At 40.6% G+C, this 24,054-nt stretch overlaps 1 protein-coding gene across 4 annotated transcripts in view; it reads right to left on the bottom strand.

Annotated features, from left to right (window-relative positions):
- Window positions 1-1,256: 1,256 nt before the first annotated feature.
- The window catches only part of FAM107B (family with sequence similarity 107 member B), a 59,801-nt gene continuing 37,003 nt past the window's right edge, over window positions 1,257-24,054 (bottom strand). For 2 of the 4 annotated variants that reach the window (XM_017807854.1, XM_017807852.1), the window contains 3 exons: window positions 10,442-10,625; window positions 6,268-6,421; window positions 1,257-4,278 (listed from right to left, as the gene is read on the bottom strand). In XM_017807854.1, coding sequence (XP_017663343.1) covers window positions 4,162-4,278; window positions 6,268-6,421; window positions 10,442-10,569 — 399 coding nt within the window. In that variant the 5' untranslated portion in view covers window positions 10,570-10,625 and the 3' untranslated portion in view covers window positions 1,257-4,161. Of the gene's footprint in view, window positions 4,279-6,267; window positions 6,422-10,441; window positions 10,626-16,508; window positions 16,613-24,054 lie in introns of those variants that run through there. The other 2 variants (XM_017807851.1, XM_017807853.1) reach the window with 2 other exon arrangements.

The following is a 24,054-nucleotide window of genomic DNA, read 5'->3' as shown; positions in this document are numbered from 1 at the left end:
GCCACATGACAAAACCTATTAGCTCAATACAATGCAAAAAAGCACACAAAAGGAGCATCATCTTTTCCGCTGGACACGCTACAAAAGCAGATCACATGCCCTCACTGTTCTCTTTCTGGAGCTGGAGCGAATATCAAAGGATAATTCAAAACACATTTGGATGCACTTGAGGTAGGAGAGCACAGGGCAGTATCTCCAACAGGCCATAGAAACTCACCCCTTATTAACTCTGTTCTTTCTTACCTCCCCCATATTTGACAGCTCCTGGAGTGGGTCCAGCACCATCGCATCAGCAGTACTGCCAGGACCCATTCCACATGCTGAGCAGTTTCTGAAGGAAAAAGCATTTCCTGACATCTGTTCTGAATTCACTGCTCTTCTCTTTCCCCACGTTGTTTCATCCTGTGCTCCTCTCCAGCTCCCCCTCCACTGCCACCTGTCCCTGGCTGACCAGGGCTGTCCAGTATGAGTGAGGATCTTTGTGGAGATCTGATGACCCACATTTCTTCCAGCCCTGTTCCTACCCCTGCTACCTTCCATGTCTGCTGCTGACACAGGATTTTGCTCTTAATAATGGCACTGAGCAATCTGACCCTAACCCAGCAAATCATTTGTGCCTGCACTTTCTTTCACATGCCCAAGTCCTTCCTACTACGACCATAGGTTTGAGCGTTGGCTAAATTAAAAGAACCTTTGTAGGACTTGAAACCAGGACCAGGCTCATTGCTCTCTTCTCACTGCCTTTTGGAATGGAGCTTTTGCAATGCTAACAATTCTAAGGATAAGTAATGATTTCCACAATTATTTGACTCTCATCTGAAGTTTTCCCTCATGCTCCGCCTCACCTTGTGCTACCTGAACAGTACCTACACAGTCCTGTTAAAAACTGTCTGCATAAAAATATTCAAAATATAATACTGCTGAGAGACACAACCAGCTCTTCCCGCCAATTAATTTGCCAATAACTTTGCATATACAAACAAGGATCCATTTTTAAGGAACCAAGAGTCATCATGTTCTTGATACTTCCCCCTGCATTGCAGAATTTTAAATAATCCAGATGTCTCAGCACGCACCCCAACACTTTGCTTTTAGCAGGATATGACAGGCACCACCACATACACCAAGCATGTAGTAGATTTTATTAAGCATAACTTTGGTTCTAAGTATTCCACCCTCATTCTCATAATACCTTTAGTTAAAAACAATTATACAAGAGCAAATACAAAAAATATTAAATTATGAAAACAAATCCATTAAGGCTCCCTTTTTATATTTATATATATTTATATATGTACACTCAAACAAGTGCAGATATTAACAGAAGGTTAAAGCCACAAAAATGCTAAAAAATCTACTACTATACTATTAAAAGCAAGAGTTTTAAAAAAGTACAAAGTGGTAAGTGAGCAATTTTCAAATCACTGAAGTATTTGTTGGATTGCTTCAAAAACCCACATAGCTAAAGGGCAGAGCAGGAATTGCTTACGCTCGCTGGCAAGCAGTTTCTTACTTGAGTAGCTGCACAGGACACTTGTGGTGTGACTAGCTGGCCCCCCACTTAAGGGTTGCCCAATCCTGACTTTAAAGACAAGCTTTTGCCTGTCAAAATGACATGGAAGTGGCTGGGGTTCCTAGGCTAAAGGGTTAGCAGGATTCAAAGATGTTTAAACACACACATTGATGTTCTGTTCACACGGAGAATTAATTCCACTGAAAAACAAAAAAAACCAACTTCATGCTGTATGTACAAGGGAGTTTTCTGGTCTCCTGTGTTTCAGAAAGAGAAACTCTACCCTGAATCTCAACCTAGCTGGGGGAGAAAGCAGAATGCCCTCAGCCTTGAGGGGCCCAATCCAACACACCTGCTGAAGCCAAAAAAAGGTCTCTGTCCCCCACCCACCCCAGTGCCACCGACTTCATTTCACTGTGCACATGTGGTAGGAGTGCCATGTTCAGCAAGGGGAAATGGCTGACAAGGAATGGTCTGCTCAAGCCAGAGGAGGATTTCCTCACTGACTTCTAGGCTTTTCCATACTGAGCAGAAGGTTAACATGGAGTTGAAAGCAAGAGACTGATGTTTGGTAGGCTGAGAGTGGCTAAGACAAAGCATGAGCGTGGTGTGGAAGGCTCCTATATAGTGCTGTCTCAACAACATGAAACAAACTCAATCAGTGCAAGTGTTTGAATAATGTGCTGCCAGAAAAGAAGATCCTCTCCTGCCAGGAGAAGGGAAGGAGAGAGCGAAGAACCTGCAGCATTCAGGGTGCTCCTTTGTTGAGAAAATACATGGAAGAGTCCTATGTTTGGCCTTTGTCTTTTGTATGTCCATAATCTGAACAGTCTGTTAGACAATCTTCACATTTAATCTTCTAGATGTGAGTCACACTGCAAGTCTAAATCAATGGCAATACGCTTATCACAATTCAATTTACTCTCAATCTGATTATGTCGTCATAAAAAAATGCCTGTATCTTGACAAATTAAAGTCTGTATCTAGGAAACATTTCTAATTGTGAGCATTTTGTCCTAAGTGTTAGGCTGAAACTGTATTTAAAATGTCCAATACTTACAGGAAAAGCAACTCAGAAAACAAACCAACAAACCCTCCCCTACCACCTTCACAATACAAACACACCACTGTTGATATTAATAAAAAGTGTTTTCAAACAGTTATGTCCAATGTAATTACAAAGTAGAAATTATTGTGTTTAGCATCCTAAGGCAAAGGCTAGGGATTAGATCCTCAGCTGATATGGATGAACACAGCTTCAGTGAAAGCTAGGACTGTGCAGAACAAGAAAGATGAGGATTTCTCCCCAGATATCTGCACCCAATCACACCAGGTAAGAATCCAATTCTGTAATCCTACATGGGCAATCTGTTCCCCACTCCTCCTCCCAGGCTTTCCTGGATAACTAGTAGTCATAAGCATGAAGGTTCAGATTCTGTCATCCCTGTGCAAGCTGAGCAATATTTTATTTAATGGCAAGTCACAGGGGCAACTTGTGGAAAGGCAGAAGATGACAGAATTGGACCTGAAGACTCAGTGGTAACACATTTGCCTTCCTTCCTGAGGCTGAAGGAAAGATGGGATAAAATGAATTTCATTTTATACCTCACTTTGGGGAAAAAAATCCATTTCAGTATATTCCAATGATCAGTTTGTTCTGTCTTAGACACTGCTCTACTGCAGAAACTGCAACACGTTCCAGCAAGCAAAGATCAGGAACTGATTGCAGATAGGATTCCTGATTTCAGTTCCAGCAAATGAGTTTAAACACTCCCAAGTAATGTGTTAACACTGTACTCAGTTCAGCATGTCCTTGCAGGAGAAAGGCCACAACACCAAAGTAAGCAGGATTTCAAAACACAGAAAGTAGAAGACAGGTCATTTTGCTTTGAGAGGTAAATTCACAGGTAGCACTGCACAGGCCTGTTCACAACAGTGTAAGTTATAAGACAGAGATACATCAGCTTCTGGAGTCTCTCTGGTGAAAGGATCATCAGATTTCTGCTCTTTCATAGCCCAAATTCTACATGCCAAACAGCAAATGGGCTTTAAGGCTGCTTAACTTTTCACTGCTGGTGAATTTTAAGCATTTCCATCTTGCCCATACCTGCCTATCCTAGTGGGGATGGGCAGCAGTGATCAACATACCTTGTATCTTCCTAGATTTGATAAAAATTCCAACTAAACACAAATTATTCTGGGATATGCACAGGCTGTAGGTCTAGATGGAGGAAATCTACCTGCACAGCAAAGCTTCATAAGATATCACAGGAGGATTTTTGTTCTGTTTTAAAGCAAAATATAATCTGTGTATCTCCACTCAGCTAGGATCACAAGAGTTAAAGCAGTGCAACACTGAAGGAGATTCTCTAGTATCCCTGGTTAAAATCTCTGAGTAAGCACGTCAGCCTGGTCCATGACACTGAACTGACAAAGACACTCCTTATCCATTGATCTCAGGACTGTATTTGGCAAGTCGATCTGTTTACGATACTGTCTTTTTAATCCACACGTCCCAGGAATTAAAAATCTCATCTTCAGTAAGTGTCAGCTGGATGCTCTTATTTTCCCTCTTGAGGAGCAAATGTGAGACAACTTGCAAAAGCCTCTCTCTGCAGGAAAGCTGGAAGTCTTAGCAGGCGCTGGCTCTAGGAGTCCGGTGCTTCTGTTGCTTCCTGGACCGTCCTCCTCAAGTTGCCCTTGACTTTGACAAATTCAGGCGCGTTTTCCTGCTCTTCCTGTATCTTCTGTTTCTCCAGTTCCAGCTTAAAAGGGAATCACATATTAAAAAGAAAAGTATAGAAAACAGATCACTGAAACACAAGACACAAAATTAAAGGTTTCAATAACTGACAATGCCAAATGCTTTAAACTGCTTCCTTTCTTTGTCTCATGGAAAAGATAAAGTTGCATTTCTTTGGGAGTATCTGTTCTCATAAACAATAAATCTTTTCAAATCCTTGGCTCTAGCATGTTCCAGATGTCCACCTTTGCCAGATGGACAAAACTCTGCAAGCCCAGTACGAGAACAAGATGAAGCATTTTTTAAGAAATTCCTGGACATCTTCATTAAAGAAACAACAATATTTCCCTTCTCTGGCTTTTATAGCAGAACAGGAATAATGTGCCTTGTGGGAGAACATGTGAACAGCTACTATAAGCACACTCACAGAACTGACTTCTGAGTGTTTAGGTATGGAATTCTGTATCTAACCTGAGCCTCTTTAGGAGTATCTGGTTTGTCTACCAGAAAAAGCAATAAAAAAAAATAAGAATCTTCCTTGGCCGTTAGTTGTTCATTTTTGAGAGCCCATTTGCTGGCTTTTTTTAACCTAGCTGGACTCCTGCCCATGCAGACACTTGGAATTTCCATGGCAGGGTAGACATGGCTATACAGTGCCCACAGAGCACAGGCTCACACATGGCACAGAATATGGATTGCTTGGTGATCCTCAGGGAGGGCAGATAAGTTGGCAGAAAGGAAGAAAAAAACTCTTTAGAAAACTAACAAAAGAGCCTGAAAGAAGCTTTCTTTTTTTTTTTTTTTAAACAGACTAAGGTCTCCCTCATTAATAGGGACCACGTACAGCTCACCTAAATAATCTCTCCTTTGTCTCTGGTTCACTGGCAAAGGGGCATGCCTTGTTTCAATAAATCACAGCAATGTTCCTCCATGAATCATGTTGTCAATTAATGCCATTTCTATGATGTTTCCAAAGTCACAGCACTGTTTGCAATAGGCAGGTTTTTCCTCTTCTAACAGAATTTTATCATCTACATAATCTACACTAGATAGCTCAGTTTCAAATCAAATCTTCCCACAAGCTGAACCATTCAAAGCCGTGCCCTTAGGAGCAGATAAGAAAAATGACAGGATGATATACTTAAAAATACAATAACTTTTTCCAAAAATATTTCTAAGCCTAATTATAACAAAAAACCACCAACCTATAATAAAACCCCAAACTCCAAATAATTACTGGATTATATGTCATTTTTAATAGAGTAATTATTTGGCTTAATTGGTTTCCACTGAGAAAAACAGGAGATACTGTTTTAAAGCATGCATTTATAGCATTCATTTATTTAAAAATAAATGGAATGCTTAATGCACAGTGACTTCTCTTATGAGGTGTTTCACTGTAGAGATATTTCCTTGCAGGCACACAAAATGTTTTCAGAGGCACAGAGACATTTGGCTGGCCCTGTGCCTAGCAAAAAGCTTCACCACAATGAACTCCAACTCCACATCATCAGGTTCTGAGGATCTCTTCCTTCATTTGAAAACACCAATGGGCTCACACGTTTTAAGGCTACAAAAAAAATCTTTGTAAAGTAATCTAGTTTCTTGTATAATGTAGGAGAATCAATTGTTTTTTTAAAATTCATTAAATGTAGTTTTGATGCATTGCAGTCTAACAGCCATTCTTAGTGGATCATAGTTAAGACTACAAAAATTGACTAATTCACTACCATTTTAATGGTTAAGTAATGTCAGTGCTCCACTAACATTCTTGTTGGTTGGTGCAGGATTCGTTTGACCAAAGGCAGACCCCATAGGCAGTTCCTACACAGCAAGTGACAAAAAAAGGGTAATTACAGACTGTGATTTGACTTATCCTAAAAGAGATATCTGCTGTGATCAGAGGAAATATGCCAAAAATTGGCTGCTGCTTCTTTCCTGTCTGCAAAGGGAGCCTCAGGTGAGTAGTTCAGATGCAGATATTTACAGGTAGTGTTATTCTCCATCTTACCTGCTCCAGTTTCTGCTGTCGTTTCAGTAGCTCTATTTCCAAGTCTGATTTCTTCTTTTGTGCTTCCTCTTCTTTTTGTTGTTTAATAACTTGATCTCGTTTCCTTTTCTCCATCACCTTCTGTAGCTCCGGTTTGTTCTGAGGTGCAAGACCCCTTCAAATTAAAAAAGGGGGAGGGAGAGAAGAAAGATCAGTTTTAATTAGCAGAAATTCACACAGAATTGCAGGTGGGTTTTCTAAACTGAAGCAGTTGCCTATTTAGATATATTGGGATATAAATAATGAATTAAAAGGAAAAAAAAACATTCAGACGAGTGCCTGGTTTCTAACCAAAACCTTAGGCTAGAATTTAAGCCATATAACCCACTGTGGATATTTAGCATGCACGGTAGTATTTCTCCTGTATAATTCATTATTTTAACTTTCATCTTTAGTCTTCACTCTATTCTCTCAATTCCAAAAGAATGGATTAAAAAAAAAAAAAGAAATCACAAATCACTACACTAGCAGAGCTAAAACCAAATTTTGGACAAGAGAAATTCCTTTGCTGGATGATAACTCCGAATGGCTTTGTTGAGACAAAGCCCTGTGCAGGGTATTCTACCCATAGAATTTTGCATGGACAAAACTAAGAAGTGGTCTGTCACACTGCTCCGGGAAATCGTGGATTCTCTCCTTTCCTTGAAAATGTGACTGCTTTACCCATGCTTGGCTGTGAAGCTATTTCCAGTGAGAGCTCCCAGGCTACACTCAACATCACAAAGAGCCTAAGACAACAAAAATCCAGAAAAAAAAAGTTGCCGTCACCTTGGAGACCAGACAAAGCCTGGAGGATTCTCCCTCTCACAAGCCTTTGGGTACTACATCAACTGAATGTTTCAAGTCTGTTCAGCACAAATTGCTTTCCAAGCCAACTACTGCGAAATGAGAAAGCTCCCTCTTAGGGAAGACTCATGACATTATTTATACAGGCATACACATGGATACTCACTCCTACTCATTTCTGTGACTTCAGCTATTTCTTTTATCTCTGTTATGCTATGATGGTTTCAAAATTTGTTATGATAAGATTCAGAGCTCTCCCTGTTATTCAGGTATTAGTGTCACTTAAGGCAGAGCAGAGTGATCCCAAATCTGTCCTTGTTATTGTCATCTTCCCTCTGAAGATGATTATGTGAAACTGTCCAGCATTAAGTTTAACATCAACCATTTTTCATTTCAACTTGAAGAAATTCAATAATGTGAATAAGCTTTCAGAAAGCGTATTTTTACCCTTCCCTACTTTCTATACAACTGTGGTTGCCTAATTATTCATTAGTATGCATATCTGACAGCATGTCCAATAAAACATTAAAATGCCATTTTATGGTGGCATCTAGGAATGACTCCATCTATTATGCAACACTCTATCCCTGCACATACCCTGACAGAAAAATCAAATATTTAGCAACACCAAATGCTGTTCCCTATTTCTCATAATAGATCTCATGGCCTCAATGCAACAGAAGCTACAAGATCATGTTCATATTTTATGTTTCATGCTATTTTAAATACATTTTAACACATAAAACTGAAGTCAGGCAGGAAAAGCTGGAGTGATTTTTTTTTTTTTTTTTTACTACTACTGCTACTACTACTACTGGATCAGTGAGAGCAGAATCAGTGGAATATTCCACACTAGCAATCAGCAATCAAGACAGCCACAAACCAGAGTCCAGCTGCTAAGTAACATTACTTGTTCCTGCTTTTTTCAGTCAGGTTGCACCATAACAAAGCAGAGGCACGAGACTGATTTGGATGTGCTGCAGCTGTAACAAAGGGGACCTGCAGAAGCTATGAGTAAATGCAACCTCTCAGTCTAATCAGATGGGGTTGCCAGTCAGATCTGTAACAGAACCATAATGTCAATCCTATGTCCACTCTCTTATGTAAAAAGGAAAAGCAACAAACTGGCAGATACTGGATTAACTGGGGTCTTGTGTCACCTCCTAGTGATCATTCTGGTTAAATCAGAAATCCTAAAATTTCGATGTAGGGGAAGCAAAATGTGCTACAACACTGGTTAGAGATGATAGGGTTAAAATCTCTGGAAGGGACAGGACCAATACTCCGCAGAGCTGAGGCTGACTCCTAATAATTAAAATAGTTTAAGATAAGTTACCAGTGTCTTGAGGTAGCACTACCTGAATCTTTGTTTGCCCAAACAAAACTCCACTTCTGCAAGTAAATAGCTACACCAGTTCAAGGCCCAACAGACACTGCTCACAGTGGGCATGGAAAATGATCAGACCAGTGCTGGCTAATATCTTCCAACATCCATTTCTGGCTGTTCAGAGGTAACTGGGCAAAAAAGTGAAACTGCTGGTGTCTACACTGAGCCTTCACAATAAAATAAGCAGCATGTTGAGCAGCAGAAGAGCAATAGAAGTCCTCCATACCTATGACAGTTTGCTGTAACAAAGCAGAACACAAGCCTAATACCTACATTACTGAAAAGCCTCCTAACAGAGCTGGTACAGTGGCACAAAGCACTGAAGACTAACTCTCTTCTAAAAAATACCATTTTTTCTGCTGGTGAAATCCCTCAAAGTATTTAATTTCTGCACCAATAAATAAGACTCTAAAATTAACAGCTGCAGCTAATCAAAATCACAATAAGAGTGGGTACTGAGGGCTGCACAACTTCTCTGTGTAATAGGATATTCTCCTTGAAGAAAAGAACTCCATACGATTTAAAAGTGCTTTATGCTTTCATAAACTTAAAAGAAAAAAAAATAGTCTTAATTTATTGCAGCCTCCACATCCTTTAGATTAAGATCATAAGTCGGGAAACTTCAACTATTTTTCTTTCAATGACTATAAACTTCTTGGTGCTAGAAAGTGACTTTGATGTTTAATCCCATTAACGAAAAATAGGACAAACACCTATTTAGGCCAGTTTCTTCCAATTCAGTTGGCATTCTTAAAACATCTTCATCACTAAAGAAATGCTATGTTGTGTATGCAATTCATTTAGAATTAAGTCTCTAAGCCTAGCATTTGTGAAGATTTTGCTATTACACATAAAAAGACCCCTTCTTTCCTCAAAATACTATACTGCCAAAGGATTACGGGAAAAAAAAAAGGAGAAACTTCCATAATGTGACTATTCCTACTAAACAGACAAATCTAGTTGTGCTGGAGTAGCCAAAACCACAGCTTTCTACTTGCTGTTGTCAAGGTCCTGAGCCTCAAAAAGCCTGAATGGCTGCTACCTCCAACCTTATTCTCAAATGAACTCTGAAATACTGCTCTTCCACCTCTGTTTTATAGATCCCCAGATCTAGCCTCTGGAAAGTCTATTTTGGGTGGCTTAAATGCAGCAAATCATTCATTTATGTCGTAGTTTCTGTTGGTTTAAATGAAGGAGCATCAACAGGCTTGGTGGCTTTTCCTCCACTATGTGTTTTCTAAATGAGTTCTCTGTTGCTGAAGAGATTTAATAACAGAACTTCAGCTATTCCTGGGCCAGCTGGTTGTGTCTCTGAAATTGATGAAATAAAGTTACTGTTATTTACATCCTTAAAAGCAATATATAGAGCAACAGCTGTGCATCCCACCCCAGAAGGGAGGAGGCAGCATTTGTGTAACACACAAAGAACCACTTGTGCAGCAGCAGAGCAGGCACCAGATTATGACACTGCATTGTGAGACGGATCAAGCAAACAGACAACAGTTTCATGTGAAATAAACTACATGATTTCTTTGATTTAAAAGTGGCCTCATAAACTCAATGCACTGGGAATGGTGAAAAACCACAGATTTTATCATCTTGCTGTTAATAGCAAAATTTTGTCAAATACTTGATAAAGTGAAGAGTACAAGCCAAATTACAGTGCCCAGGTAACCTACATAAAACATGACAGGGAGAAGTGAACTCCTTCCTCCCAAAACCGACCCTGTGAATATTCACAAAGACAAAATAAGAAGACTTCTATAGCAAGCTTTTGCAGAGAAACTGAAATTCAAACAGAAATAAATGCTACGGTTAAGAATCAGAATCTTTTAATTTACAAGATCTGAAACAACAAAAAGTGTCTGCTGGGTTTGGGGTACAAAGTCATTCTGATGAAACTAAAACTCAGTCTGTGTCTTTGGGGTGGGAGGGTGGCACGAGGGATTTTTAGACTCTTACCTTTTCTGATTCATAAGTAGCTCTCTATGGAGATCCTGATGATTCCGGGATGACTTCACAGGATTAATTAATTTCTGAGGTCTAATTAACTCAGGATTGTCATCGTCTATGTAGTCTGGTTCAGCCATAATCTTTCTTGGAATGGGATATGGATCTTTGGGTTCAGTGTCCTTATTCACAGTATCTGTAAAACAGGGGAAAATCTGTACTAACTCTACACCAAAAGGCCTTTTAAAGACATACTAAAACATAAAGGCAGCATGTTCCTTTGTCAAGTTATGCTTTTCCTGGATTTATTTTGTCTGTAGTACGTAAAGGCTCTCAGAGCAAACATCAGTAGCTTCTTTTTAAATAGACAGCAATTTCATAACAGTGGCATCTTCAACAGCCTTCATCCAGTGACTTGGATACACAACCTCCCACCATTTTATGAGGAACTAGACAAATAATTCAGGGTAAGTTTGGGAAGACCCCTATTGATTTTAATAAGCCTATTCTGATGAAGCATTTTTAGATCAGCAGTACTGAGTCCCCCAAAGACATTTTAAATACTGACTATATTAAATACTATGAATGAGACTCATTTTCTGCCATCAGCCTCATGTCAGTTACAGGGAAAACACCTGTGGATAAGCCCTGAACTGTGCTGAGCAAAAGCTTCCGTGTGGAAATTGCCAGATCTGCAACTAATGGGGTGGGGGACTGATTTCTGAGTGGAAAGGTTGAGGAAAAAAGTTAGGTGAGGTTGTTTCTTTAAGGCCACAAAAAAAATCCACAGCAATCCGCTGATCTGAAAGCAATTGATGATTTATATCATTTGGAAATGCGGCATTTTCCTATTCTGCTATGGAAAACCTACCTATAGAAAACTTATCTACACATCAAATCACAACATTTTGAATCAAAAACTGACAAGTAAATTATAGTTTTCAAATAATTTATATGTAACCATTCATACCTCTTTCCATTAAAAAGCCTCAATCACAAGAAGTTCAGCATCCAAAACAAAGTACATTCAGAGCAATTCTGCCTGCACCAGAATCTGCTGCACCAGTCAGTTTGATGAAACACTGGCCTCTCAAACAGAAATGCAAAATATAATCTCACAGCCTGTGGGTTTGCAGAGATGCATCAATGGGACATGAATAAAAGGCGAGAGACTTCCACCCTCCTGACAGGCAGGACAGCTGAATGGTGCACACTGTACACATGGGGCTACGAGACAGATCAGAGAATCACTGGGATTTGCTGTGCATTTTCCAGTAAAAGCTGAATATGCACTTTAATTTAGACCAGCCCTTCCCTCCCTTTCTCCCTCCATGGGCTACAAAACCTTTGTTCAGTTGCAGTTTAAATCTGTACGCTATTTTTTTCAGTAGGAATCTCATATTGTTGCTCGAGTCTGATTGAAATCCACTTGATACAGTCGAAAGATTTCCATTAATACTCCAGTACATTAAAACTGAGCAGTACCACATCACCCAGCTTGGGCTGCTAACAGGCGAAGAAGCAAAACAAGATTAAGTCTTCAGCAGATGCAGGGAGGACACTCTGGATTGTCCAGTGGACCCAGCATAGACCTTTCAGCTTCTTTGTTTGAATGGATGATGGGGACTGTGTTTTCTTAGTGATACATCTCACACACCAAGTTTCTGTGAAGTAACTTGGATGAGAAACATCAGTGTGAGCTGCTCTCAGGGTGGCTTCCTTCATGAGTTTTTTAAGGCAAGTTCATATGCAGCATTTTTGAACATGAGGGGATGTCAGGTCTCACAGGGACCTCTCAAATTAATATAAAAATTGTCCACAGTTCCAAACCATGGAAGTGTATTGCTGTACATGACATAAACCTCTTACTGACACTGATCATGCAATAAATATACTTCTCCCATCACCCCTTCAGAGTCTTCCCTGCTTCAATCAAGCAGCCATCTATCACCATACATGCCAACGATACAGGATCACTGGAAAACTGAGGTCAGAAGAAACTTGAAAGACTTCTAATGCAACCTTCTGCTGAGAGTAGGAACCGTTACAAACTCAGACCAGATCGCTCAGTACTTTGCCCAATAAGGTCCTGAAGTACTCCAAGGCTGCACAGCCTCTGTGGGCAACCCTCTCACCTGCCTTCATGGTGGTTTTTCCTTACACCCGCATGAATCTCTTGTTTCAACTCCTGCCTGTTGCCTCTCACCCTCCAACCATGCACTCTGGTGAAGGGTCTGCCTCTGTCTTCTTGGTAAGCACCTCCCAGGCACAGGGGGCTGCTGTTTGGTCCCCCCAAGCCTCTGCTCTGGGATGAGCCAGCCCAGGTCCCTCAGCCTCCACCACAGCACCTGGGCCCCAGCCCATCTTGGTGGCCCTTTGCTGAACTCATAACTCAAATCCCTCACTGTTCAACAGCATGCTATACAAACAAAAAACAACCCCCTCAAAACCTCAAACCTCAGTAAACTTCTCAACACACACCACACAGAACCTGTTATATGCTGTTGATAAAATGTTTGTAGAGGTCTGTTCTCTTTACCATAGATAGTGAATAAACTAGCTACAGTTCTTTTTTTTTTTCTTAGATAACTTTTCATACTTCTTCGGTGTTCATGTCAGGCTTACCACAACTAAAACAACTCAAATATTACACATCTATCCTGCATCCAAAATAAACACTCCCTGTAAATATTTGTTTTGCTGTACTCCTCTATCAGTTCTGTTGCACTGATGGGGCTGTGAGTCTTCTAGAAGCCATTTATCACGAACAGCTCTCCATTAAAGTAAATCTGAAAATAACCTGCTGCTGCTTCAAGATAAGTCTTGTTTGCTTAGACAAAGATGAAAAATGCAGAATTACCTACAACTGTCTGTCATAAAAAAAAAAATCTACTTTTTTTTTTAACATAAGCCCCTGAAAAACAATTTGATTCAATCATTTCTCAAAGTTTGATGCAATATTTTGCAGCATGTAGATTTGGTTTGAGCAAGCCCTTAGAGTGAAGTCTATTTATTCTTCTTTCTTCTGTCCCATCTCTATTTTTAAAACATGTATTCAACTCAGAGGTCAGGAATCGTGGTTTTCCACTGTAATATGAACTCTACTTGCAGCAAACATGAATGAATAAAACTCCCCTGGGAAACTGAAGACTCTTTCCATGTGTGATTAAGCTGCAAATGATTTCAGCTAGGATTTCCAAGCAGAGCCAGCACCACAGGGCACCCAGTTACCACTCAGTGAATCCTCTCATACCCTTTGCAAACCTCAGCCTGGCTGGAGGACACTAACCCAGTCCTGTGCAGTCACTGTGTAGTATTATATGCAAACAATACAATTAAGATAGCGTGATCTCTACCCACATCCTTTCAAAGCAAACATTTACAAAAGAACAGGCAAGTTTCCCATAAAAAGGAAATAAAAAGGAAATTGAGGCACAAAGGGCAGACCAGCACCACACCAAAGGCAGACAGGAACAGAGCAGTTTAGTCCCAGAGTTTCATCCTGAGATTCAGGCTCACACCAACAAACCAGTCAAGCTCGATGACAGAATCCCCTAAAAGTCCTTACACAAAACTTAATCAATGTTCAAGCAATAACAATTAAAACATTATTAATTCCACGAGTCTCTAGTGCTCATCACCACAAAAGTCACAGCCCATAAAGCTGCTTCAGATCATCACTAGGTGCTACAGTGGGACATTAATAATCCAAATAATCACTTAACAGGAATATGCTGCCTTAAGAGCATCCGAGAGGCTCCTTTTAACCATCTGCTGTTACAAGATGAACTGAGAATGCACAATCCACTTCTGTGTTTCCCCATTACCTTGCTCCAAAACAAAGGAGATCTGGATTCAGGGGATGTTTTAGCTCAGCTTGACTCAATTTTAATACACCCACTAATTTGGCAGGTCCTTCCCCAGTGCATTTCCTGAATTAGCTGTTGCTGCACAAGCAGCACAAAAGCATTTATCTATCTTATCTTGTTGTGCCTGAGTAACTCTCACAGTCTTTGTCCACGACTAATCTTAGGTACACGTGGATTTTCATCGAAAAAGGCAAAAAGGGGGATCCTGCATGGAAGAGGAATTTTAACTCCTCAAACAGAACTGTGAACCAATTTCAATATCCCACTAGACAAGGAAAATGCCTCTGTAGAAAAATTACTTCAAATATCCTCCCAGAAAGAAGTTTAATGTTTCCAGATGAAAAAATGCTCTTAGAGGAAACAAGTACTACCATACAGGTACCTCAGGCTTGAAGAGCCAAGACCAAGTGGTCACATACTCGCAATTCTCTCATTTAATTTCCTTAGAAGGCAAGTACATTCAGAAAGAAGAGAAGACACCCTTCAAAAGTTGATCATACTGAGGAGATACAACCAAACCAGAGCATGCCAGAAGTGTGCAAGTCATTCGGGGGAACTTGTCCAACCAGATACATTTTCTTCCAATGTTATTTATTTTTTATTCTATCTACAGAGTTGGGTTTTTTTCCACAAAAGTCCCTTAATGGTAGTAACACTGGAAACGTGTACAAAGAGAGCTGCAGACAGCCACTAGTGTTTTTAACAGATTCAAAGTAGATCTTAACAATGCCAGGTTGATTCAGCAGCTGCCAGAGCTTTTGCTACAACAGAGCTCCCATGGCTTCCACAGGAGAGAGAAGTTCATGCAAACTGCCCCCCCCCAAACCCTCATGTTTATATGGCATTCAGGGAATTGCATTTATTTTCTATCTGATATTCCTCATACCAGAAATCACCCTCTACATATGGAACCTGAATATAAAAATTCCTGTGAGACACCATATATTTATATTATTACACACATATATGGCATTTTCACCCTTCAGATGATTCCCACAATTATTTCCAGCTGTGAAAGCAGAGGTAGAGTTGAGGCCCCTTAAAAAGCAGATAAATAAATGCCTAAAAATACCAATGGACATGAAAATAATAGACTAGATCAGATCCAAAATTTACATTAAGGCTAAATTCACGTGATTTCCTTTTTGCCTTAATAAATTCTTGAACTAATATCTTCCACAGAAGCATTATCTCAAACACTGAATAACTCCTGAAAAGGATTTTATTCTCAAAAAAGCTCCAACATCTGTTCTGAGCTGCACTGTAAACCATCAGACGCTATTTTTTAAGACTTACATTTTTAGCTCTTTAAACCACCGCGTAGACTTGCGGTTTGTTACAAGTAACCCAGAGGCATTCTTTGAGACAAAAATATTGTTTTACTCTGCCCTTTCCAATTTCATGAGGAATTGAAGTAAAAATTCTTCAGCATGTCTCTGCTCAGATGTTACTCGACCAGCACCACCTCGCATCAGCCAGCTCGGGTGGAAAGCAAAAGAGCTACTTAAATGCAGAGCGTTTTCGAGGCCCCACCTCAGCACTGTTTGCACATGAAAGCTCACACAGCTTTCGCCTTTATCTATCTGTTCTCAGTGCAGTAAGAGGCACTTGACTCCAGAGATTTACTTGATTAATCCTTGATTATAGATATCATTAATAACTTCCCACAGTTCACTCTTTAATTCAAAGTAAGAGTTTCTGAAATCAGAATACAAAATACTCTTCCTAGCCAAGATGCTCAAGCCAGACACTGTCCAAGGAATTTGGTTCTTATTCACACTGTCTTCCGTGGCTAAAAGGCACGATGGGGTTTGAATCATGGTAAAACACAGCCAGACTGCCTGTGGAGGGAAAGGGGAGGACCAGAGAGGTCCTGGTGGCTGCAATTCCTCCCAGCACCTCATGATTTGTTCAAACAAGCTGCCACTTCCCACCTACAAGAGTTTTGCTACTAGATCAGAAGAGTAGTGTCTTCACTCACCTCAAAATCAAACACGTTTAGGGCACTGTGAACTGCTGTGCCACAGGGATTGCTCACTGAATACTGTCCTGTTACCGGGTTACTTACTACATTACTATTCTTCAAACAAAATTAAGATTGTTGGACTTTTAAACCCTTTGGCAGGCATCTGGCTTTTGTTTACGGCTCCAGCCTTGGCTTACTGCTCTTAGGAAGGTTATTTTATCCCAGTGTGCCCCAGCTCACATACATACAAGAGAAGAGCATCTTAGAAACCACCACAAGCTTCTGCAAGGCCAATCTCGCTGCTTCCTGTCACACACTTCAATATCTTTGGATTCCACCAGGCAAAACGAAGTAGCAAGACTGACAGACTTCTGTCCATACCATGCCAGGACAGTTTAACTTACAGCATCTCCCTGACACTGGGGTATCATCAGTTAACAGCTTCATTAGTTGCATGGCTGCCAAAAGACTGACAGACCGTATAGACTTGTCTCGAGAACAAGGGTGCTGCTCACTTGATCAGGGCAGCCCATAGCAATCTCAGTGATGTCAAGGATATGAAAAGAAGCAGAGCTTGCTGGCTACTGAAGCTATTCCTGTTGTCACTTTAGAGGACATTAAAATCAACAAAACTACTAAAAATCTCACAGAAACCCAGTTAACGCTCATTTTCATCCCTTAAGTACTGCTGAGATTAATGTCAACAAAGCACAGATAAAATATCCACTAGATAAGAAACCAGAAGAAAGAGGGTCATTTTAAAGATGTTTGCATTGGCACTGACACCTAAAGGAAGGCAGGGTGCACAATCTGGGGCACTGCTCCACACTGTTACAATTCTCTCAAACGCAAAGAGCTGCTTATGGCTCCCATTCAATTTAAACACCACCAGGCAGTCTCTGTTCCTGTGCTTTGAAGTTCAGTCAAGTCTTGGGTGCGAAGGGAACAGCTTAGACACCCTGAGAGGCTGAGGGCTAAAGAGCAACGCTGGTAAGGACAGAACGGCTGGTTTCTTAGTCTCTACTTCGAAAAAAGATGGAGGAAGACAGCTTTAAGAATGGCCTCACACCTTCCACCAAAAACTCCAGGCCCAAAGAACAGGAATTTGTATTAATTCAAAAGACATTTCCCTCAAGCTGCAAGATCTGCAATGAAACTCTCTGCCATTGACTTTGAAAACAGCTCAAAGTACCAGCTCTAAATAGTTGCATTTCTTTCTTCTCTTGCTCAGTTAAAATGCTGAGGTGTCAATGCAGCTGCATGATGAGAGGTGAAAGTGCCTCTCCCCTCCTACCACAACAGGAGGTATAAGATTTCTGGGAGAGGAGATGGAGATCTTCCAAAAGGTCCCCTTTTTGTCATATACAGACTAAACTCAGATATAGACTCACCCTGCAACAAAGTAGTTAGCATCTGATCTTAAATACAGGCAGTAAAAAAAGACAGAAAGACACTGGATGAAGACCAGCACACTGTGAACAGCGCCCGTCTTCCCTAAATCCCGGTCTGTAATCCACCCACTGTAACACTGTGATTCCAATCAGGGACTATCAGCAGATAAAACAGACAATGCATCTTACACCATTTATCTTTCCAAACCTTCCAGCATGTTTATTAAAAGACTTTATATTCCCCATACTCATTTTGCTCAGGACATTGTGATTACTGAAATCCCTAGACAGGGTTAGGGATGCAGAAAGCCATCCTGATGGCAAGAAGAGGACCCAGTGTTTTTGGACACCTCTCAACAAAAAGACCCTTAATGTTTTCATCCCACAGAACAGCATGTGGTGCACATCCCACACCATCTCATCTATGTCATTCCTTTGAAAGGAGTAAATCATGACTAGCAAAGGCATGCAACTGAATATACAAATACTTGCACAGGTAATTATTACACCGCAATAAAATGACTTTCAGGAGATAACAGAAATTATGCCTCTTAGGAAAGGCACTCAACAGCACAGTTTGCCACTAGATTAATCCCCAAACGTAACGAGCAATTTATTTATACATGGGTCAACAGTGACTCACACGCAATTTTGAAATGACACATTTTTTGAAGAGATTTTAAGATTAGAAAAGCAAATAAGATCAGTTTATACACCCTGCAGCTGCAGTGTAGCATCAGTGTTGTAGACCAATCAGTGTGGGCCACTAAATTAAAAATCAGGGCAAGTTTGGTTGAATAAAATTTAACTACATTAAAAGATAGGATTCCATATGAAAATTGAGCCTTGATTCAAAATCAGAAGTCCAGAGAGTGAGCGGACAGTTTCTTCAAGGGCTTCACTGTTGCAAATGTTAAGAACTATGAAACAGTGGCACCCAGTGGTAAAGGACTTCCTGCAAATAGGAACAGAATAGAAAAAGTCAGGGGGGTGAAATGGGAAGACTGACCCAAATCCATGTTTACATACAAAAACGCTAAACTGAAAGAGCAAACAGACTAAATCCCACAGCATTTTACAGAAAAATCTCACTTCTAAGTAATTTTATTTCTGCAAACATCAGCATTAGAGGACAGTGATTCTTCAAATACAAGGGGTTTAACACCAAACAGGTGTATTTCTGAGGGAGAGGGGGAAATCCAGAGCAGGCAGTGCCTCTTATTAATTGCTGAGTGGAAATATTTCTAACATCTGACTTGAGATACCTAAGAGGAGACTGGGGAATCCTGAATGCTCTTGAAATCTAGTTCACAGGACTTCAGTACAATTCTTTCAGGGAAGAGAGAAATGTGGTTTGTTTTGCACTTGTTCTGTATTTTCTTCACAAGATCTAGAGAGTAACATGTGTCCCAGCGAGGCCAAGCAATGTCCAGGATCAAAAGGGAGTATGTCATACTCCTGAAACAGAAATCCTCTTCTGAATGCTGTGATGATAATGAGGATGACAATGATGGAGGGTCCTAGCAAATATTCAACCATTCGAACCATTCAAGTTTATGTCAGATATAAGTCAAAAAAGGTACAATTACCTTTGATATATGTGGAAAAAATATTCTGGAAAAAAAATATTTTGGAGCAAGAGAAGAGGCAGGTTACTTGGCACCCATATAAATATGACAAATAGCAAGTGAACAGCCCAGCAAACACAGTTTTCTTAGTCATAAAGAAAACAGGAAGTTAAAAAGCAAATGGAAGAGCAACATCTATGAACTGAACATGCCCTATATTGAGGCAGTTCTACGAGCTCTGCTCATTTGATTTTTAATAAGTGAAGATTGATACCAGCCTGATAATCCTATAAGCAACAAGCCTGACAATGGTTTAAGAAATTTTGATCACTGTCTAGAAAACAAATCGCTTAAATAAAGACCACATTTCAAAGTGAAGGGAATAAACCCCTAGATTAAGTAAAAGATTTTTTTTGTTCAATTGCATGGAGAGACCAAATTACAGGATCATAATTATCCCTTTCAGTTCTACAAATTTAAAATCCATGAGTGCAATTAATAAGTGTTTGCAAGGGGGTCAGAAGATTAAAATCTCTGCATTAATCAGGTAGTTATGCATTCAGTAGCTTGAGCAGCAAAAAATGAGACTGAGCAAAGTATCTCACATGCTGCCTCAGTTACTCCAGCACTGTAAATCCCCAAGTCTTGCCAACCAGAGCACAGCGGGGCTGCTGAACCAGATTTTGCTTTGTGCCACGTGCTGTTCCTTAGGGCACAGCAGCATCCTGCCTGGAGTTCGGGCACAGCACGATCTGCTGAGCTGTCACAGCTCCCCTCCCCTCTGGGGCTTTCTGAATGACAACTTGAAAGGAATTCTAACCACCCATAAAAGAAGCCCATTTTCAACAAGTTTAAAAACACTGACATAATGAAAAACATACAGTCCACTGCAGCTTGCCAGCTTCCTAAACACTCATAGGTAGTTATGTAAAAGTTAAGTACTTCTTCAGACAGAGCAGATACGTATCAATTACCTGCCAACTCAACAACTCAAGTTCCTTTCATTTTCTAGGAATAAACACTTTTCCTAGGAGGAAGAAAAAAATCAGCACTGGTAAAGATTGCTTTTTTCTTCTCTTTGGTGACAAACGGCTCAGAGCAAGCATCCAGCCTGTTTTGATTTCTTAAAACAGGATAATTTCTTAGAAACAGAGAAAAGGAAACAAAAAGAAATAATTTCCCTAAACCTATTGCTACTCCAAACTAACACACTCCCAGCTTAATCACAGGAAAGAAATAAAACATTCACCTCAAGGAGTTAGTCTTGGCTCAGGCAACTACATCCACATTCCAGCCTGCACTGTGTCCACAAAGAGACACCCTTCATTGCCCAAACCTGTTTTATCCACTCTCAGCTGGCAGAGATACATTTCAGGTATGTGGCTCCTGACTGCAACTCAGTTGAAAAAGAAACCACTACAAAGGAAGGCAAGAAAGACACGAAGGAAAAGGCAAAAAGAAAGAGACAAGTAAAACTGATGACCAATCTTCCAAAAGTGAGGTAGAGTGAGAAATTAAAGAAAAGGCTGTTCCTCACCCTACTCATGACCTTAACCAAAGGTATGATGCCCTAATGGCTTAAAAGCAGTGAGTGGGTGTAACAATGTGTGGCAGCCAGAACAAGCCTCCTGGAAGTGTGTGCTACAAGAGGCAGGGCATACACCATACGTGCCTAGAACAGCCAGGCCTGATACACATGATTTTATTAAACTGCAACAGTGATCCACGGGAGTTCTGCAAAGAACATGACATGCCACAGGGCATATATTAGCACATCTTCTGCTCACTGTTTGCTGGAAGAAATGAGAGTTTTGAAAAAAAGAATTTATAGAAAATAAAAATGGAGAAAAAATGTTGACACTGGATTACATCTCTCAAAGCTCATGACTTTTTAGTGGTCCTCTCGATGAGCAGCTACAATCAGCAGCTTCTACTGCAACCTCATAACTCAGGAAGCTGTGACACCAGGGCAGGGCTGAGTGTTGCACATGAAAGTGTAGCACAGCCTGCCCTGCTTCTCCGACGGAAGGGCGTTGTTCTCTAAAGAAACATGCCTCCATCTCAACAATATATTGATGTGTTGCTCACACAACTGAGTTGCCTCTGGCTTTTCAGCCTCCCTGGAATAAAGAACCCAGAATGTCAACACCTAAAACAAAAGCAGTCACACAAGCTTAGCGTGTATACAAGGGTGACTTCAGCTTATCCTCTGGCAGAAGAAATTAAGTTGTGTATGGTGACATGGGACTGTTTCCAGGATGTTTTCTACATTGTCTTCTTTCTTTGGCCTTCTTAGGCCTGAAGAGGTTCAGGAAGGGAGAAACAGACCACCACTCCCTAATCCCTCAGAAAGGAACTGTTCAACAAATTCCAAGTTAACAAAGAATAAGAAACTAGAGGGATGACCCCAGTGTCTCCACAAAGGGATTGTTTGTTGAGCTTGTGAGCTGGTGGCAGGAAAGGAATTTCCTACAATTGTTACCTTTCTGCTTGAGAGACCACCTGGAGGAAAGTCTCAGGCTGTCCTTCCCCAGCAGCACTTATGAAGAGGGCGAGCTGTGTCACTGGAGTTAGTAGGACCCCTCTGCCCTGCTCCTCACATCCTTCTCCAGGGCTTGTGTAAGGATGGCTCACTTGCTTTATGTGCTACAGAAGTGGAATTGAACTGGACTTGAACTGTAAGAGCTCTAAAGTATGTAAGTTGAACAAGTGAAAAACCCTCAGTAGCCCTGAGAGGCACTTCAGGGATCTCCATCAAACCGTTACAATAAACCACTTTTATCTCAAAAAGTCACAGACTCGCTCCCAATGGTGGAAATGAGGAAAACAAAACGTGATATCCGTGTCTCTTCATGCCCCCAAAAATAAAGAAAAACCTTAAGGAAGCAAAAAACTGAAGTGCTGCAAAACAAGACCCCAGTAGAGCCAAGAAAGGGGCTGAAAGGCTTTATCATAAAGCTCAGGCTTTATCATAAGCTGAGGAACAAAAGCAGCGTGAGGTCACAGCCTGGCTCTCACTAGTCAAGGTTCACAAAAGCAGCACACAGAGCCTCCAGAGGAGTGAATGCCATTTGTCACTTGCAGACAGACAGCCTGGCAGCCACCTCTCTGAAAGGGGGTGCTGCCAGCCCGAAGAGAAGAGGGTTTTAAAAAAGCCTCCTCACAAGCCTTGGAGCCCTCTTATTAACATCATTTCACAGGTGACTCAGCTTACTATACAACAGGCAGGCTGAAAAGCTGTCCTCTAGCTAGGTTTTAACAGCAGCAGCTTAATTAATAGGATGAATACCTATTGATGGGCAATCCTAACCTCCACTGCCAGCTGCACCTCTTCATGCCTGAAGCCAGCTCTGCTCTTTGTTGTGCTGCTGAACACAACTCGGGGGGCTCTGAGCACCTGCTGGGCCTGTGACTGAAGAGGGAGACTTTCAGGTCAACAAACTTTCTATGCTGGCAATAAACTGCATGTGAAGGACTCCTTAAAAATGTCACCATGCGGTGTCCTCAGCAGGACATCATCTCACTGTCTCAGATGTTTGAAGAAGGAAGAAAGAAATGGCAAGAGGTGTTTCTGCCATCCTCTTCCTGCACTCCTTCAATAGCTAAATGGGCTATTAAAGTAAAAAACCAACCAACCAACCAACCAAAAAAAAAACCAAAAAAACAAACCCAGAAAAATTATCACAAAAATTCCAACGAGCCCATATGAGCCCCAACACTTTTCAAAAGGCATGTGCTGCATCCCAAAGAGCACTGCCTCTTGTGTTTCCTGTAACTAAATTAATTTCTTATTTTCTCCATGACTGCATAACCTACAAACATGTTATGGACTTATCAGAAAGAGAAGAACTGTTTTTATGATCAAGGGTGAAAAGTGAACTGGTATTTCTGTACGCATCTCATGCACTGCTGATTCCTGGGGTTGTACCTCTCTACAGGAAAGGTGGTCTGCAAATGTGAGTGCCCTTTCCTTTACTGTAAATTCTTGACCTGTTACTAGTCCCATAAATCTGAGTAAAACACACCAACCTGCCACAACACTTAAAAAAATTTTGACCCAAGTTGCTCAAGTTCCTGCACACACCACAACTTGTCCATCATCTTACAACACGATTACTTTCTCAACTTGGTTGCTTAACAAGCAGTGGAGAATTCCAGATTGCAAAGTAGAATATTAACACCTGCTTTGTTGTTTTTTTTTAATTAGACAATCACATATTTGCCATGATTGACTGAGGAATTATGTTTTAAAGCTTAAAAAAAATGAGTGAGTGTGGGGAATTAATCAAAATATCAAGTGGGAGTGTTCATTAGAATGGTCTTGGTCACATCAGAGGCTCAGTAGGAAGGCTGCTCCGCAATTACAGTGAGGAACTGAGTCAGGACAGAAGAGAGAGGCTCTATTCTCAGCTCTACCAAAAGCTGGATTTGTGATTCTGAGCAAGTTGCCGAGCCTTAAATTACTCTGGAACAATCTGTTGTTGTCAGTGGAAGACAACATGTTGGATACCAAGTGCAGAGAGAGCAAGACAGGCTTTTATGGATGAGCAAATCAGTAAGAAACATCATAAATTACAACAACACTATGCTTTGTTCTATTATAGGCAGCATTTTGTCAGAAGTTTTGGAGCTGTTTCATGTTAAGCACTCTTTTTTTTTAGGATTGAACAAATGCTTGTTTTAGAATCAAGAGGAAAATTCAAACAGATAATTTGCTGAACAAAGTTTAGAAAATTAAATAGATGATGGTACAAAGTTATGGATTAACAGAGGCACAGAAGAAAATTTAGAGACATATTAGAGCTAATAATACAGAGGCTGTGAACTTGGT

This window comes from Lepidothrix coronata, unplaced genomic scaffold (genome assembly GCF_001604755.1).
Source record: "Lepidothrix coronata isolate B3197 unplaced genomic scaffold, Lepidothrix_coronata-1.0 Scaffold20, whole genome shotgun sequence".
NCBI lineage: Eukaryota > Metazoa > Chordata > Aves > Passeriformes > Pipridae > Lepidothrix > Lepidothrix coronata.
Note: the sequence above shows the minus strand (reverse complement) of the source record. Positions and strands in the feature narration are given on the sequence as shown.